This window comes from Natrix helvetica, assembly GCF_964273705.1.
Source record: "Natrix helvetica genome assembly, chromosome: 1".
Classification (NCBI taxonomy): Eukaryota; Metazoa; Chordata; class Lepidosauria; order Squamata; family Natricidae; genus Natrix; species Natrix helvetica.
In genome coordinates this window covers 260916466-260935813 of record NC_138548.1, presented here as the reverse complement: position 1 = coordinate 260935813, position 19348 = coordinate 260916466, and the positions used below count along the sequence as shown (strand labels likewise).

The 19348-nt window shown below is 40.3% G+C and overlaps 1 protein-coding gene across 1 annotated transcript; it reads left to right on the top strand.

Moving 5' to 3' along the window:
- Positions 1 to 3804: 3804 nt before the first annotated feature.
- On the top strand, positions 3805 to 18256 carry RTBDN (retbindin). The gene is made up of 6 exons (XM_081936476.1): positions 3805 to 3963; positions 11155 to 11322; positions 12056 to 12140; positions 12914 to 13042; positions 14530 to 14626; positions 16784 to 18256. The coding sequence occupies exons 2-6, from the start codon at positions 11157 to 11159 to the stop codon at positions 17078 to 17080; spliced, it is 774 nt and encodes a 257-aa protein (XP_081792602.1). The 5' UTR covers positions 3805 to 3963; positions 11155 to 11156; the 3' UTR covers positions 17081 to 18256.
- Positions 18257 to 19348: the final 1092 nt, after the last annotated feature.

Here is a 19348-nt window from a genome sequence, read left to right as displayed (position 1 = left end):
AGTGCGCTAAATATGCCATCTAGAGTTTCTGAAGGAATGATAAATAATTCAATAAATAAATACATTTTACTTAATGAACAAACTACAGCTGTAGTTTATTGACACACTAGTTTCTTGATTTTGGTTTAAATTCATTATGTGAACTCAAACAATTTACAATAGCTTGTCTTATGAACTTGGCCTTAGGCGTTGCACCCACCTATTCTCATGTAAGACTAGTTATTCTACATATCACCTTAAGAAGCTGATATTAATTGATGGATAAATATAGGAGTCATACATCTTGCTAACCCATGGTTTAACAGTAGTATAACAAGCCACAATTCACACATCCAAAAGTCTTGGAAAGATTAATTCAAACCACATCTAGTATGAGACATACTATTTGTAATGTTTTAATTCAAACAAACCATAGCCCATGATAGTGTGCAGAATCACTAAGTGTCTTCCCTAGCACTGTAAAGAGTTTGTTCAGTTTTGGCTTTGTTACATGAATCTGAACACTGAACATCATAGTTTATGTGAATCATGTCAACTAAAGTATAACCAGATTGCCTTTGCCATTGCATACATTGGCTCAAGGATGGAAACATTACTTTCAACCTGCACCACTTAAAGACACTTCAGACATTCTCATATGTGGGTTATGGGACCAAAAAAATGAAGATTCCTTATAGATTGGCAGCAAAAAAAATTCTGCTGGGACACATTTGTATCTTGGTTATGTGCAAAATGGGGTCGGGGGAGGGATATATACCTTGTGATTTATTACATTAATTACAAATTCAACATGTCTTTCATAAGCACTGTTGTAAACTAGGTGGGATTTTCTCTTACTTTTTTCTCTTATATAAAGGACCTTGCATGTATTTGTATTGCTATTAAAGATCAATTTCAGCCCAGTTTTCTAATCTTTTAAGATCACTTTCAATATTGATAATCTTCTGGAGCTGTAAGTTCAATTGAGAAGTCTTCAAAAATGCAAAGGCAAATCATTTTGTATCATGCCAGGTAAACTATATGGATGTGTCCATGTAAGTCATCAAGATTTGAGTTTGTTTCAAAGACAACCAACCTTTTTAACTTCTAAAGTAGTGTAATAAACATTCCCAAAGACAAAGAAGAAGCCCTTCCCTCCCTCCCTTTTTTCTTCTTCTAATTTTTATGCCTGGAAATATTAGTCCCCTGTAGTGTCCAATGTCTGAAATTACAAAATCTCAAATTTCTGTTACAATTTAAGATAGACTAAACAATTTAGTTTCCATAAATGTACTGTTTCCTTGTCTATTATTATACATGATTCATTTATAATTTTCTTGAATTAAAGCTTAGCTTTTTGGAGTGTGCAGTGGTCTGAGGTGGAGCCCTTGCCTCACAATCAGGAGACTGTGAGTTCGATCCTAGCTAGAGGCAGATATTTCTCTCTCTGGGCACATTGAGAATATATCTGCTGATCAAAACTCCTCATTGGCAACAGGAAGGGCATCCGGCCATTAAGACACTCTGCTAGCTCCATTCAGTTGCCCAGACTCCACCCTGCAAGGGATTATGGGGTCGTTAAAAGAAGAAGATGATGATGATGAAAGTCTGATTTAGCTTTTTGTCATTTGTTTCAAATTCCAATGATTATATTTTGTTTATTTTGTAAACTCATGGCTTTGCAAAACTTGTTGTTTTAAGTATCTCTATTAGCTTGAAGATAATTTTAAAAGGTCATTTTAAAAAATGTGATTAGAAAGTGAGGTTAGCAAACCCAAAGGTTGTGTCACAGTTGCAAGTGTGATGACTTTTAAATGCCATTACATTCCCATTATCTTGACATACGAAGCAGGGCAAACTAAGCAGGGCTGGTACTGAATGTATATTGCATTTGAATGAAAGACTTGGAACAAAGCCCAAGGAGGTAATCTAATAAACATCCTGGGGAAAAAACAGCATTTTTTTTCATGTTGGGGCCAAGAAGCATCCATGAAGTCTCTAGGAGTAGCTAGGAGTCAAATATGTTTACTTTAAAGCAGTAAAATTAGCCCTCTACTGCAGATAATGAAAATAATGTGATGCTTTAAATGGAATTTAATGTTTGTATTTTAAAATGCACTATATTCCTTTTAATTCAGCCCTGTGAACCATAGTTATTATCATTTACAATGCAGGCAATGAGAAACGTGATGCTAGGTACCTATGCTGAGCTTGGTAGCAGTAAGACATGAGCTAAGGACATTGGTAACGTCTTAAAGACTCATTTTTTATTAGGGGCTAAGCTGTTGTGGATAACAGCCCGCTTACATATATGTCTTGCAAGATGCTTTGAAACTAATTAGATGTGACTCATTATTTTTTTTCAGCTGGATCAGCAACTTAAAAACATGACAGAGCTATGTCAGCCCCTGATGATGGCTGAGTCGGAACCCAACAGACTTCATAAAGCCGAATCGTCTATTTCCAGTAGCTGAACTGCATCAGAACAGGCACGATGTTCCCTGCTGGCTCAGACCAAAGGCCAGTCTGGCAGAATTTCCTGCTGGCTCAAAGCTGCGTCTCGCATTTTTAAAAAAGGATCATACTGCAAAGGCTCCAAGTTCCAAACTACTGATGGACAAAGTGAAAATAGTGGCTCCTTATCTGAACAGCTGCATAAACAAATACATTAATTTCATGAGGTTCTGTTGCTTCTGCCATTGCATTGTAAAACACCAAGAACTGTATGGTGTGAGAGACAGATAGAATGATAGATAGATAGATGATAGATAGATAGATAGATAGATAGATAGATAGATAGATAGATGATAGATAGATGATAGATGATAGATAGATAATGATGATGATGATAGATAGATGATAGATAGATGATAGATAGCTAGATAGATGATAGATAGATAGATAGATAGATAGATAGATAGATAGATAGATAGATAGATGATAGATAGATAGATAGATAGATAGATAGATGATAGATAGATAGATAGATGATAGATGATAGATAGATAGATAATGATGATAGATGATAGATAGATAGATAGATAGATAGATGATAGATAGATAGATAGATAGATAGATAGATAGATAGATAGATGATAGATAGATGATAGATAGATGGATTAGATGGATAGATGGATGGATGGATGGATGGATGGATGGATGGATGGAGGAAGGATGGATGGATGGATAGGGATAGATGATGGATGGATGGATGGATGATAATAGATAGATAGGGATAGATGGATGGATGGATGGATGGATAGATAGATAGATAAAGTAAATTTCATGCAGCTCTGTTGATCCTCCCATTTTAGTAGCAGAAAGAAACATCTTAAACAGAGATAAAATGCAACCTGCTTACACAATAAAATAACTTGCTTCTTTCCCCATTACTTCAAGTGAGGCAGTAATTCCCGGGGACTGACATGTGATGTCTTTTGGAACGAATTGCCACAAGAAGTACTCTGGTGATGGTTAAACCCACTTACTACTTTTTAAGAATTAGATAACTTCATCTACCGGGGGCTGTTAATCTGAATGGCAAAAAGACGTTCCTCCTCCTGCTGAGGATGGAGACTTGGGTTTTTTTTTGGGGGGGGGGGCAGCGCGTGGACCCTGCCTGGGCCCGATGCGCCATAGAAAAGTATTCGGTGGAGAAAGTCTGTTTATCCTTTACCCAACCAGGCGCCGCCTTGGGAACCTACTGGAGAGCTGACGGGCGGGCGTCTAGCGGCGATTGGGACAGGCGTGTGAGCGCCAGGGGGGCGGAGGTGGGGGGGGGGAGGGTTGGTATATTGCCGCAGCGGCGGTGGCGGCAGTTCGGCTTCTTTGCTTCAAAGCAGAGCGCGGTGAGAGCGGCAGCGGCAACGCAGTTCCTCCGGATCAGAACCGGGAGATCGGGGCTCGTTCGGGCGAAGCTCTCGACCAGGGAACGAGGCGACATCAGAAGAGGGGGGGAAATCGTTCGGATCGTGCGGCTTCCAGGTGAGGCGTCCCGCGAAACGAGGGGTGCCGCGCCGCGCCGGGTCACAACTGCGAAACCTGTCCGGAGTCGAGAGGGGACTCCGAGACAGGGACGCGATCGCCGCCTTGCCTCCTCCTCGCCTTGCAAGGTAGCCCCACAGATGGCTCCGGTGGGGTGCAAGAAGGCGAAGCCAGTTCGCTTTGCGGATCGCGGGATGATGGGGTTAAAAGTTAACCTTCCACTCTCTGCAGGACCCCCGCCCCACCAGCGCCTGGATGGGGTTGCTGAAAGTAGAGGCGCCTGTAAATTAACGTGCGGCTGCAGTGCGGGTTTAGTTCACGTCTGAAGGCTACTGAGAAGAGATCCGGGACCGGGGTGTTTATTTGCCGAATCGATTTTTCGGAAGGAAAAGAGGGAGAGGGAGGGAGGGAGGGAGAGAGAAAGAGAGATTCTTCAGGTATCCGTTTTAGTTTAGACTCAAAAGATTTCAGGGCATGGAAAAGGAGAAACTCTTCTCCGTCTTTCTTCCTTGGATATAAGGAGGGGTGTAAGTTTTCTTACCGGCCTAATTTTAATTTAAAATAGATTTGGATGTATTGTGGGGGGGGGGGGGGTGGCGTCGGAATGCAATTAAAATCGTCCTGTTGCAAAATTATAATCTAGGATAAGAGGGAACCCCTAATTGGTATAACTCATATGTTAAAGGAAACCTGCTAGGTGTGTAAAGTGTGGGTGTCAGACCATACCTTAACAGAGGTGTCTTAGTATAATGTTGGGCTGCAATTTAATTCAGGGGATTCATTAGCATAAAGTATTGAAAAGATTTTTTTTTAAATCCTGAGATATGGGATATTTTTCAGAAGGATTTTCTAAAACTTTTAGGAGTAACAAGGGGCGCCGTCCGCTATTCCAAATTAAAAACCCCACCTCAACTGAATGGCCAGAAAGTTAATTTTGTTGTTGTTTATTTAGCTACTAGACATTTTATAGAGCCACCCATGTGAATGCTGGGCAGCTGACAACAAACAAAAGACAATATAAATTAACCTCTTAAGGAGATTTGTTCAATTCCAGCAAATGACAACATAATAAAACAGTCATAATATGATCACCAGGCACTATAAACTCCATCACATACACCATGCCTATATTGGGCTAACTCCATATTCCTGCCCCAATGTCTAGGTCCAGGAGAAAACCCAGGTCTTCACAATCTTTTCACAGCCAAAATGGTTGGGACTGTCCCAATCTGAGGATTGTGGAGTGTGAAGTGTGCAACTAATAATTTTTAAACAGGTCTTTGTTGGCAACGTTTTAATATAACCTGCACCCTATAGTAAATATGGAACTCTACTATGGTTAAGGAGGTTTCTGTTTACCTGGGTAAACTGGAATCAGAAGAGGATATTCAATTGGAATTTATGTACAGAATATCTATATAGGTAAATAAGATTTTCCTGAAAAGGACAAGATGCCCAGTTTGCTTCAAATTTTTAGATGTTTGTGTGTGAGGGGGGGGGATGTGGGGGGGGGGAGGCACATAGTTTATTAATGAACTATTGTGTTGAACAGCATGGGCCCCAAATAAGCAAAGTTTACTGAGTTAATTTCTAATACGTTTTAGATTAAGAAGATTTAGATTAAGAAAATAGGCAAATATATGAAATGAATTAAGAGCTTTGTGTTACTTGTTATTTTATGAAAATTGCTCAAAGGAATGGGCAGACTTTAAAGTAAGCACCCTTTCTTAATTCATTCTGCATATTTGCCGAGATGATAGTTTAGTAAGAATGCAATCATATACCCAGTGGTTGGAAGAGAAATTCTTTTGAGGTTTGTGAGACTTCTTTTTAGATAAGGATGCTTATAATTACAGATTCTAAAGAATGTTTATTTTTTTGTATGCATGTTATTTTTCATGTGCAAATCAGTGTAATCTATAGAATACTGTATACTGGCAAAAATGTATGGATTCCTGAAACTTGAAAAGTGAGTTGCTACCTACAAATGGTGCAGGGTTTAATTATAATTTGAGTGAAACCATAAGCATTTATCTTGAGAAGGAGAAAAACATGATAACCCCACATTCATCCTATTCCTTGTGTATCTGTCTATTTTTGGTGCTAGAAATAAGAAAATTAAAATGTTAGGATTTTTGTCCATAACCTTACTAAAATATTATGGATACTTAATAGAAAAGCACTTTATGGAATATTTTCCTCCAATTTAAAACAACGTCCCCTGCACATGCATACATACACACACTAAATCCTGGAGGTCAGCTTTGATTCAAATAAAATCCCAAATAAGATGCTCTTTTTACAACTATATGGATGGAATCCTATTAATTCTAATCTGACCTGATATATTTTGGCTGGTTTCTTGAAGATGTATTACAAATCAGACTTGTTCATAAAACACTCCCGAAAAATGAGCAAGGAAGCCTAATATTATTGACATGTGCCCATACACCTTTTTGCTTCTGAGGGTTGCCTTCTTGTGCTCCATTGTGATCAATTGAAGAACTGATTACCATAATTGCTGCCACAAGGATGACAGTTGCTCAGAAAAAAGTGTCCCTAATCTGTGTTGAGATTGAGGCCATCAGGATTTTCCAGGCTGTGTGCCAGGGAATAAAAGGATAGTTCATAATAAAGCCACTGTTCAATGTCAGCCAAGAAAGGTTTAATAATGGATGACCCCTTTGTGTTCCTAGGCATGGAGAATATCCCTCCATAAAGATGTAGTTATTTAGCTCTAAAGTGGATCTTATTGGGTGCAGGGGCAATGGAGGGGTTGCCTCTAACTCTTAGCAGTCGCTTCAAATTTGAATTCATTCAGGGTAGCAAAACCAGTCTTATAAACCAGGATGCTAAGATTTATTTTCAAACAGTAGGTCTCCTATCTCCCAGTTTATGGGACCATTGGAGTCACTAAAAATAACATAAGGGAAAGCAAATTATGTTTGCATAGGATTTTAAAAAATAGCATGTATGTAAAGTGAGATTAGACAAATATTCCTATTCCAGGTCATTGAGAGTTCAAAAAAGAGTCTTGAACTGGGATTGCTTACAATCAAATGGGGAGACCATGAAACATTAGAAACCAGTGGAAACTTGCTGAAGTAGATTCCAAAGAACTGGATTCATAGTAGTGGTGGGTTCCTATCAGTTCAGCTGAACCGGTAGTGGTTTGGCAGTCTGAGTCGCTGACCCAGGCCTGCCACGCCCTCGAACCGGTTCTCCCAGCAGCGTCATAGGCGCCACCGTCTTGTTTTTTGGTTCTGCACATGCGCATGAACAATTTTAATCACACAGCATGCATCAAGCATGCGGCACACACACACACCAGCAAACCGGCAGTAGTGCCTGCCGGAACCCACTCCTGATTCATAGCCAAATCCCTGGATACTTGGAAAGTTCCTGGCTCAGTTTTGATTATCTGATGCCACATTGAAGTTTATTGACAAACCCTTACTAGTCTTACACAAGCAGACCACCTAAGATAGTTACAGATGACGCCAATCGCCTGAAACAATGCTTTGGTTAATATATCATCTGAAACCGGAATTGTAGCTTGGTCCCTTTTCAAGCAATCCAAAGGTGGTGGTAAGGGTAATAGGAATAAGGAAGAGGGAGAGGTTTCTGTAGCTAGCCTTGATAACAGGCCAAGATGGAAACATGTCATGCCATTACAATCCAAATTTTGCCTTTTTGTATAAGTACATAAGAGGTGAAATTTGTGCATAACACATTGCATTACTTCCCTCCCCTTTGAATACACATGACCATGCAAAACAGGAAGAACTATCATTCTTCTTTATGGTGAGCTGGGCCCTGTATATGTGTGTGCTATATTAAAGGTAATATCTTCTCTGAGTTAAGCTTGACTCCTGGGGATTTATAGACATGTATTATATTTATTTGCAGCAGCATGACAAATGGTTTGTTGTTGCCTTCCTCCATGATATCTTTCAATCTCCCAGTCTAATCTATAGCCCTGAAATTTCCTGATACTAGTCTCCCATCCCTGTACTAACCAGATCTGGCCCTGCTTAGCTGTTGAACCCAGACAAGTTCAATTAAGTGCTGCCACCTTTTGCAGTAAAGAGGGGGAAACACTGTCAAATACTTTGAGCATCAAACCAGCCCGTAATTTGTATTTTATGAAATAAGATTGATGAGACAGGGCTTGACATGGGAGCACAGGGTTATTAATGAAAGCTGAAGCAGAGATGTGACCAAACGTTTGGAGTAATAAATGCAGATAGGATGATTCTGCACTGATGGTTCTCCCACCCATGGTTTTTCAAAGCAGTGCCTTTTTTTTTTTCATTTTTCATTTCATTGAATGTCAAAGCTGTATTGATGCATCTGGGAGGAAAAGATCCCCGAGATCATGACACAATTCCCACTCCCATTAATCTTGTCCTCCTGGAAAGTTTGGGAGAAACCACAGGAAATGCAATTCATTCTCCTTTCCCAGACAGCTAATCAGTTGGGGTTTGGTTGAAATTAGGTTTTTATCTCCACAGGCTGCTGTGTTTCTCCAGTTTCATATCCTATGATGTAGTTCTGTCTTTCTCCGTGCCATCACTAATATCCCATACTCTGCATCTATATTCTTATTTCAATTCTCATGGTCTTTAATGCTAAAATGCAAGAGCCCCAATAAACCATGAGATAAATTAGACGACTGACAACATATATACAGGCTGTCCTGGACTAACGACCACAGTTGAGCCCAACATTTATGTTGCTAAATGAAACATTAGTTAAGTGAGTTTTGTCCCAGTTTACAAACCTTTCTTGCCACAGTTGTTAAGTGAACCTCTGCAGTTGTTAATTTAGTAACAAGGTTGTTAAGTGAATTAGTTTCCCCATTGACTTTGCTCATCATGATTAAAAAAGCAACAATTTAATATGAGGGAATCATATCATTTTGTATATATCTTAGCCAGGAGGCATTACAAAGCTGATTTTATTCAGCTTTGAAACAAAGATTGCTTGTCAAAGTTCTGCATCTTAATACTTAAGGTGACTGTTTCTAGGGAACTGGAAATCTAGGCTCGTATTTCATGGACTGCCTCACCAAAATTTGATATCACAAAAGAAAGGAAGGGGTAGAGAGACACCTTGTCTTGAAAATAGTTGCTGTTGTAGTGAGATTTTACCCTCTGGCACACTTTGTTCAAGGACCCAACAACAAAAGATGCAGGAAATATGGATCCAATGTTTTTTTGTTCACCAATGCATGTTCCCTCTACAAAGGCTCATTATTTTTAGGACCCACACTTGCAGAAAGTATGTGCGGAATTTCCCAGGGGACAGGAGGAAGGATAACATGCTAGGAAACAAAGTGATTTATGTATGTGCAAGATGCATGAAGTCCAGATCCCCAATATTTTGGATTTCATGAACTTGATTGCTTTTATGATTACTATTTCTTCCAGCGGGCAGGGATTGTCAAAGAACTACGGTAAGTTACAACATTGGAAAGATAAATTGGCTTTTGGCATACAAGAGTGGAGGATGGATGGATGGATGGATGTTTTGTCAAAGTTTAAACTGATTTTCTTTGAAATTACATATTACCATGACTTTTTTTCTTCTCTAATTGCGTATTACGAAGGGTATTTGTAGCTGTTACCATTTAAATATATCAAATGTGGCATTTATATTTTTGTTGTACTGGTAACATTTTATAAATGCAATAAAACAAAAATAAACAACCAAATTTGAAAGAGGGTGTACAAGCTGTACCAGGAAGCAGGAGTTTGGATGTGATGGGCTTTATATTGTCCGTTAAACAACTTATGCCTCTGCTGTTTCTCTGTCTCTGGTGCTATCATCTTCCCATATCTTCCTTCACATACACCCCACCCATTTCTACCGCAATGCTATCTTCAGGCTTATCAGAACTCTTTGCAAACATTAATTAAAGCCCACATCTTTCCACAGATGAGACTTAGACAGAATCGACACACACAAGACGTGTCTGTCCATAGGTAGCAAGGCACGCTGAGCTTCAGGAGACAGGCTGGCTGGCTTAATGATGCTGATACACCTCTGCACTGAAACGCCATGAGCTTCGGGTCCCAAAAGTGCTCTTTTTTTTCCATTACGCCATCAGCTTCAGGCTTTCTGACTGATCATAACAATCTCTCCTTCATCTGTGTTTCATTTTGATGGAGTTTTTTCCCCCCATTCCACGAGGAGGAGGAAGAATGATTACTAAGCATCTGAATAAAAAATTTTCAATCCAAAGAAGCAAGAAAAATAAAAGTGAAAGAGATGTCAGGTGTATTCTCAAGTGGCCAAGTTTTTGACATTAAGATTCTATTTCTCAGATGGATCACAACCTTCCTTGGGTTTTTCTGGTAAAAAATGTCCTTTCCCTCCATATTTAATCTATCCCTCAAGGTGAGGTTTATAGCCAATAGCAAATGCAACCAAGAAGGTGTTCATTTAAGCAAAATACCACTGCAAAGCCAGATTGCCCTCTGGATGAGGGGCAGAATTTATAACATCTGCACACATTGGTTGTGACATCCCATGTAGTTACCGGCAAGTTCCTCAACAATGACTTTTATGTCATGTCATAAACCAATTGGCACATTCCATAGCATGGTGATCACTGTGAAATATCCCTGCAGGCTGAACTGTGGTGAAAGCCTCAACCTTCTTTTCTTTGCCCACCTTGTGTAAATCTTTCCTGGAATTGTGTCCTTCCTCGTTTCGTGCTTGTTTACATCAATGAGCAATTTGCTTGCACATTTTTTAATTTTTCCATGAAGATGGAGGCATTCACATTTTTCTTAAGAATATCTTCTCTTTAAGAAGGGAGCTGCTGGTGTTTGTCATGACAGCTAGCCCTAATCCAGGTGCTGTAGAATTGCCTGCAGTTGGCTGCCTTGAATTACCTAGCAATGAGAGTGGACCACAGCTGCAGAAGTCAAACAATGAACAGTAGGAATAATGTAATTGCAGCATCTTAATAGCTTATCAAGGAAGAAGCAAGATTCAGGGAATTGGTGGACAGGGATGAAAGTATGATGTATCCAGGATGTTACTGGTGGAAGATATACCTGGGGCATGAGGGCCGTCTCCTATGACCTGGCTGGTTGGCTGGCTGGCATGCTAGAAAACAGAGAAGCAAGTTTCTCCACACCGATTCAGTTTTTCCTTGTTTCCTCTGCCCTTGTTTTCTAGTCATGAGAGGTGGTGGCAATACCAATTGGATAATGGTGATGGCTTCGGCACTGACCATGTTTTGGGTCAATGCAAAGGATACAGAAGATCACTGCTTATCTGGAGGGAAGCACAAAGCCAATCCAAGCGCAGAAGAAGAGTTGGGTATCTGCCAGATGTATGCAGAAAGTAAGTATGGTTCCTCTTTAGAAGCTTTGTAGAATTGTGTAGCAGGGAGAGAAAATGAGAGTATCGTAGGATGAGTATAAAATATCCATAATATGAATGATGATGATGATGATGATGATGATGATGATGATGATGATTTCAAGGCCATCCGACATCAAAGCAACTGTGGGTGCCTTGCAATTAAAATCCTGAAAACAAGATAAGTCAAAGGATATGTATGTATGTATGTGTGTGTGCGCACACACACACACACACACACGTACGTACGTACGTACATACATACATACATACATACATACATACATACATATATATATATATATATATATATACATATATACATATCTGTTGATATGCTGGGAGTCTATGAACTGCAGCGGCGCAATGGTTAGAATGCAGTACTGCAGGCTACTTTTGCTGAGTGCTGGCTGCCTGCAATTTGGCAGATCAAATCTCAAGGTTGACTCAACCTTTCATTCTTCCGAGGTGCGTAAAATGAGGATCCAGATTGTTGGGGGGCAATATGCTGATTCTGTAAACCGCTTAGAGGGGACTGTGAAGAGGTGTATAAGTAAGTGCTATTGCTATAACCAGATTTTGACTGTGTTCATCTGGCATACATCTTCCTTGGTCTGGACTGCAATTGTTGGAGGGGTAGTTTGCAGAAGGCTCATACTATAGCTAATCTCATGCCAAAGAAATAGAGATGCTGACAGAAGGTTTCTTTCTATAGATGCCTGTTGCTCATCAGAAGTTGCCCAGGAACTTTCCAGAGCCAGTGCTGGATCTTGGAATCGTTGTGGAAGCCTCAGCATCAGGTCATCCCCAAGACTGCTCTTCTGAAATGAAGGGGACCCTACCTATGTCAGCCACGGGCCCCTGTGGCTTGTGAAGCTGGGCCCTGTCCAGTGGTGAAATGTAAAAAAGTTTGCCAACGGTTCTCTAGGTGGGGCTTGGTGGGAGAGGGGGGTCATGTGACTGGGTGGGTGTGGCCAACTTTTTTAAAAAATTAAAGCATTTTTACTACCTATATGCCCCAACCGGTAGTAAAAAAATGTTTTAAGAAGTGAAAAAAAAGGTTCAACTGATCTGCACGATTGTCGGACGTTTCCCCCCCTGCTTTTTAAAGCATTTTTTCCTGCCCATTCACCTGAACCGGCAGGAAAAAAATGCTTTAAAAAGGGGGGGAGCTTCCAACAATCGCGCAGCTCACAGCTTATCTGTGAGAACATCGGAAGCTCCCCCTCCCCCCCGCTTTTTAAAGCATTTTTTTCTTGCCAGATCGGGAGAATGGGCAGGACAAAAAGCTTCCGACAATCGTGCGGATCAGCTGTGAGCTGCTCAATCGCCAGAAGCATATATTTTTTTTACTACCAGTTTGCAGAACTAACGACAATGGTCCCTAAAGATTCACGCGAACCAGTGCGAACCTGTAGCATTTTACCCCTGGCCCTGTCTCATGACTTTTCCTCTACCAGCCTTTCTGATCACTAATTACCAAGATGGGGAGGAACAGATGCCTGCCTTGCTTTTCTCCCCTGTATCTTAGGGTCAATATTTATGCTTGCTGTTGTTTGATTCATTTTGGCAGGTGTGAGGAGTACCTTTGGCAACTGGACTGTTTTTACCACTGCTCCCCCATTGCTGCTCAATGGCCTCATCCTCAACAACCCACAGCCTTGATGGCTGTACCTCTCTGCCAGAATTTCTGTGACCAGTGGTAAGTTATCACATCTCCACATCTAGAAGAGGCCATCTTGCTAGGGAGGAAGAATTAAGTACAAAACCTGTTGAAAGTAGAAGACACTGAGTAAACTTAACAAATAACTCTGTCTTCTTTTCTATAATTGAAAACGTACATATATACACCCAGAAAAATACAGCATACTTCACTTAATCCTCCAAGGAAAGATTGAAGGCAAACGAGGTCCAGGTAGAAGAAGAATATCATGGCTTCAAAATCTAAGGTTTGGACAAAACTCAACAGCCCTTTTTCGTGCGGCTGTTGATAAAAATAGGATCACCAACATGATCGCCAACATTTGATGACGGATATGGCAAAGAAGAAGATATGTATATTGGGTTAAATAGAACCATGATCCTTTACCTTTATCTGAAAAGAAAAGACCATATTTCTGAAGAGATACACATATTCAAGGCCATTATTTATTATTTATTTAGAGAGGTGTTATTTAGGATTACCATGATTGGGCTGCAAAAATCAGGATGAACACTAGATGGCAGCAAAGTCCTTTGCTATCATCTACAAAACAAACAGATGTACTAGCTTGCTATAGTAATTTTAAATTGCTAAAAATTTGAGAAAACTAATGTCCTATTCTCTATCGGTTCAACCTTGCTATTAGGGGAATTATAGTTTTAAAACTTAAAAATAAAACTTTTCCTGACAAGGTTAAGTGATTCCCTTCTGGAAAATTAACATCAGGCAAAAGGAATGATTTGGCTTTGGAGATATGACTTGGATAGCAAGGGAATGCAAAAGTTGTTTGGAGAACATTCCCATCTGTTTGCTTTTATTATTTTGTTATTATTTTGTTTTATTATTTTATTATTATAAAGTATATTTTAAAAATGCATAAATTTGTGCAGTAGGGTGCTCAGAGAAGGGCAGAGAAGCTATCAGGAACTAGTGTAAAAGTTAACCCAGCAAGTGAAAGAGAATGTCAGCTTTTTGGGGTTGAATATAAAAATCTGAGGTCCTCTCCTGAACTGAAAAGGGTGTGGGCTACTCCCAAATTCAAATTTCTAGTTCATCATAAGTCTCACTGAGTGAATTTGGGTTTATTTCAGGGGTGGGCTGCTGGGGGTTCGCAGGGGTTCAGGAGAACTCTAGCTAAGATTCTGTACAGTTCAGAGAAGCCCCAAATCCCACTCCTGGCTGACCCTGACCCTCCCAGGAATCCCCATTTTGGATGGCCCGTTTTGGATGCAGGTAAGTGCAGAGTGCGTGAGGAGGGTCGGGGAGGGCAAAAAACGGGTCTACCAGAAGTTTGGGAAATTTCTGGCCTCCAGAGGGCTTCTGAAGCCCGGGGGTCATTTTCACCCTCCCAGAGCCTTGAAGAAATCCTCTGGAGCAGAGAACCCCTTGCTAAAATTTGCAAAGCCCCCCCTCCCCCGATTATGGTCAAATTGAGCCAAACACCAATGAGCTGTCTTTCTTAGCACTCAAACTTATTGTCCACCCAGGTATGATGCTTGCAGAGAAGATGTAACCTGCCCTGGCAACTGGCCCTGGGGAGCTGATGGACATAACTGCAGTCAGGAATGTCATTCCTTTGGCCAGGTGAGGACGCTGAAGGTGCTGCTTAGCCACAAGCAGAACCATTCTTGTGTCGCTTGCTGCAGTCTAAAGGCATCTGTGCAAAGGGCGGCTTTGTTGGAGACAACATTCCAAAAAGGAGGCAAAGCCAAGGCAAAAGACAGATTGGACCAGAAAAAACAAACATACAATTTAATTAAAGCCACTTCTGGTGGTTAATCTCTTTCAGCTGAATAGTTTGTTCCTTCAGAGATGGGGGGGGGGGGTAAAAAGTACAGATATCTTGACATATGAAGTACAGGAGTTTCAGAAATACAGAAAACCTAATGTCAGAATTCAGACAAATGCTTTTAAAATTTGCATGCATTGGATGAGATCATATCATGTTTATGTGAGGGAACATATGGTATATGTTTGTACAGGGCCTGAAAATGATGCGTAGGCTGTGGCTTCGGAAACTCAAGCATGTTTGGGAAGAGTAATTGTGGAAAGTGGAGGGAAAAACAGGAACTGCGCTTTCCTGAAAGGCAGCAATTACACTAAAAACCAATCCAAAGTTTTCAGTGTTAATAACACTTGCCCAGTACAATTTGAGTTTAACTGACATGATTTTTATAGCAAAGCTTGCTTTTTCTCAAATCTGAATGATTTCTAGCATTCAAGAAAAAAAATCAAAGAAAAGTATTCTCAGATGGTAGGGAAATAGGAATAGGAAATAAGAAGAAAAAATGCCAGATATAGCCAAAAGTTTATAGTCAAAATGTCTTCTTCCTGTAAGTTTTTTTCAGTTTCCCAAAGCCTGGCAATTCTCAATGGTCTCCATGAACTCTTATTACATACACCTAATTTTATATAAAACTAGCCGATAACCCGTCGTTGCCCGGGTATTTATTTATAAGGGGGAAATGTCCAGACCAAACGTAATTTCTAATGTTGGATTTTCCCCCTTCCCAAAGGGAGCCCCTTGTGGAGTACTGTGAAGCCATTACCATGGCAACTCCATTACGCTGCATAGAAGCCGTTTTACAGCAGTATAGTAGAAGCTATTTTAAGGCACAACAGGCTGTATCTTAACAGACCACCCCCCCAAGGGCTTTAGGGGTGTCTTATCCCCACAATACTTTTCTCCAGATGGTAAGTCATCTGTGTACCAAGTTTGGTTGAAATTGCTTGAGGCGTTCCAGAGTTATGCTGGAACATACACATGCACACAAACATATATGTTTATTTATAGATGATAGATAGATAGATAGATAGATAGATAGATAGATAGATAGATAGATAGATAGATAGATAGATAGATAGATAGATAGATAGATAGATGATAGATAGATTAGGATACTATGTATACTAATGAAGTGTGTGGCTGAAAAATCCACAACTTTTTTCAAAGTGGCAAAGCTAAAGCTTATATAGCAGTAACAATTGCCTTATCATTGCTAACTCCTCGCCCTAAGTGTTTGTTTTCTTGAAATATTGTAGAAGTTAGAAAGCAACAGTTTAATCTTGGTTTATAAACAAATATACTGGTCTGGAATAATTATTGATAGACAAAGGTGATTTACCATGAAATATAGAGAGTGGGAAAAGAGAAAATTGACCATTATTTTCTACTAACCTCCTCACTAAAAATGATTGGATTGTCTCTTTCAACAACATGATGTAACTTGTATACTGGAATAGAAATGCAGGCAAGAGGAGGATAGGGGCTTGCCTTGAAGCTAATAGGAAAGACATTTTTGTTAGAAAGGGGTGATGGCCGATTGCCATTTTATGGATTCACCTGCCACATTTATCCCTTGCCTTCCCCATGAAAGTATCGGTACAACATTAATAAATGAAGTGTCTTTAATAAAGCTTATCATAGTATACCCACACAAAAATATCAGTTATATTCTACCCAGGGAACAGAACGATCACCATTAGGGACAGGAACATGACTTCCTGAAAAAATTAAATCACAGTGGTTCTCATTTTTAGAAATCAAATCATGTTAGACTGCTCAAGTTCTTTGCATCATGCCCTTTGCGGGAAGACTGCAATACTTTTCATATTCTTAAGTTTCTAAACTTCACACTCTATTCCAGTTGCTTTCAAACCTGAATGGGGTTAGAGTAGTACCTCCCAAGGAAGACGTGTTGTTGCTGTTTTTAGTAACATGCGGCCTTTTCCCCTCCTTAGATGTATAAGGATGGCAAGGAGCTGTGTGAGAACATCTGGGATGATGCTTTCATAGTAAGCGCTGACCCTTGCCAGTGCCTGATGCTGGATGCCTCTGACGCAGCCGTCTCCACCTCTTATTCTCACCTCAAAGAGAGCAACAGCCTAAAAGAGATAGACGTCAACAAGGCAGGAAAGGAAAGGAAAGACCGCGTGAGCCCTTGCAGGGGCAACCTTCTACTTCAGCGTCTGAGAAGGAATCTGCAGAAGCGTTCTATTTTTATAGAAGACATGGAGGGCAGTGGAAGTGGATTCTAATCCAAGGTTCATCCATCCTTCCAGGAGGAAAAAAAAAAGCTCCCTCTCCAGTGATTGCCTGGGGATTGGGGGGATCGCTTGTGATCTATGCAATTCTGTCACATCCCATACTACCAGCTTCCTGCCATCTTCTACAACTCTGTGCATCTCGTGGCATAGACTGTGAATCTGGCACTTTCCAGGACTCTGAGCACTATGCCCTAGCAGTAAACGTTGGACCACTAGGGCACCTCTTGGGAACTTGCCTAGAACCAAGATTTCCCCAATTATTCAGAGTAGCAAAGATATTAGAGAACAGTAAGCATATTCCATATTCTCCATATTCTTTGTGTCCGAAGAGCTGGCTCAAGGAAGTCGTCATAGAACGCAAAAGGCCATTCATGAGCATTAGCTGAAGGGAAAGCAGCCTTCATGGACATTAGCTGAAGGAAAATATCTGCAAGGGAGAGAACGAACAAGGAGGGTGTGGGGGTGTGGAGTGAAATAATCAATGCTGGAAAAGTTAGCCTCGGTTGTTGCCATGGCTTCAAATACAATTGCAAGTAGGACTCAAGTAAAATGGAAGGATCTTCCTGAGCTCAAAAAGAAAAGGGGAAATAGGAAAAGTTAGCTTAGAGACCAGCATGGCTGACTTTCCTGTTGCATTTGTATGCTTCAAAACAATGGTTACTGGGGGACCAGCATTGCTAGGTTACTAAACTGGATTACATCCAAAACTGAATTTATTTTTCAAAGCAACCCAGTCCAAGTGGAGTGGAGAGGGAGGGAGGGAGAGAGAGACGGAGAGATTGTGCAAAAGAGCATGATTATATAATGAACAACCCATAAATCAAGGAAAACCCTTGGATAATATACATAGCATCTAAACAGAAGTGATCAGTGTAGATATATGCCAGTCAGAAAACATCTAATCCATGGTGGCAGTGAGAACCCAAGAGTTGTCATGCTCACATCTTTACTTAGTGCTCCTTGAGCTTTCCCCAACTATCCTCTCCACTCTAAACACTATTCAAATCTCTCTTGTAATATTGTACACCCATCTTCGTCTGTCCATCTATCCTCATTTATCAGCTATATTTCACATTCCTGTTTACCTTGGCTACGCTTACTACAAATTTCATATTGTGGCTTGATTTAAACCTATTAATATTGTGGGAAATAAAAAAATGGAGTGCGTATTTGTGTTTTATTATGAAAAAAATCAGTGTAGAGGACTGAATCTTAAGTGATTATTCTAGAAGGCATGTATACAGCAGAGGTGGGTTGCTCCTCGGCCAAACCGGTACCAACAGCGGGAGGCTCCACCCACCCGCCCGGACTGCATGCATGCGCAAACCGGTAGTAAACCAGTTAGCAACCCACCACTGGTATACAGCTCTGAAAAAAAGAATATTTGCCCAATTTATCATAAAAGAGGATTAGTAATATCATGAAACGTTGCCAATACTCTCCTGGGGCAAGGGCTTATGGGAAACTAGCATTCCTTTGACAAATTGTATATTTCACACTTCCAAAAGCTTGTTACTAAAACAGGTAAGATTTGACCAAGGAAACAGCCAACCTGGTTAAATGCGTAATGACATTATGGACAGAAATGTGGTAAAATTCTATCCTTATTTCAAAATATCCTTTTGATTTTTCATATATCATAAACTAGTTGACAAAATATAGTGACTAATTACACGCTGCATGAAGGCATACTAACATCTGGTCTGTTAGCATTGTAGTAAAAAAACTTTTTGAATGACGCACAGGGTATTAATGTAAATAACTGTCTTTTTTCCATTATTCCACTTGATAACAATCAGAGGCCATCCAGATATTGTTGAATTACAACTCCCAATGTATCTCACCATTATCTATGCTATCTGGAGCTGCTGGGAAGAGCATCTGCAGGTCACAAGCTATCTATTTATGGACTAAGCTAAGCTTTCAAGATTGGATTATATAACCCTGAAATAGGATTGTTATGTCCTGCTGAAGAGGCCATGTTCTATCACTGCCAAGAAGGATGCAACAAACATGACTTAGCCTCTAAAGAAAGGGAAAGGAGATGGAAACCCTGGAAATTAATTTAGACAGATGAGAAGGGAGGATGGATAATCAAACACAAGTACGCTAATAATCTTCTATGTCAAAAGAGGCTTGGTACAGAAGCAGATCTTGGAGGCTCTTGAAGAGAAATGAAAGGAACTTGTTCAAAGAGGGGGTAGGGTGTCTTAAATAGAAAGAAACATGCCAAGCTTTCAGAGAGGAAAGAGATGAGGA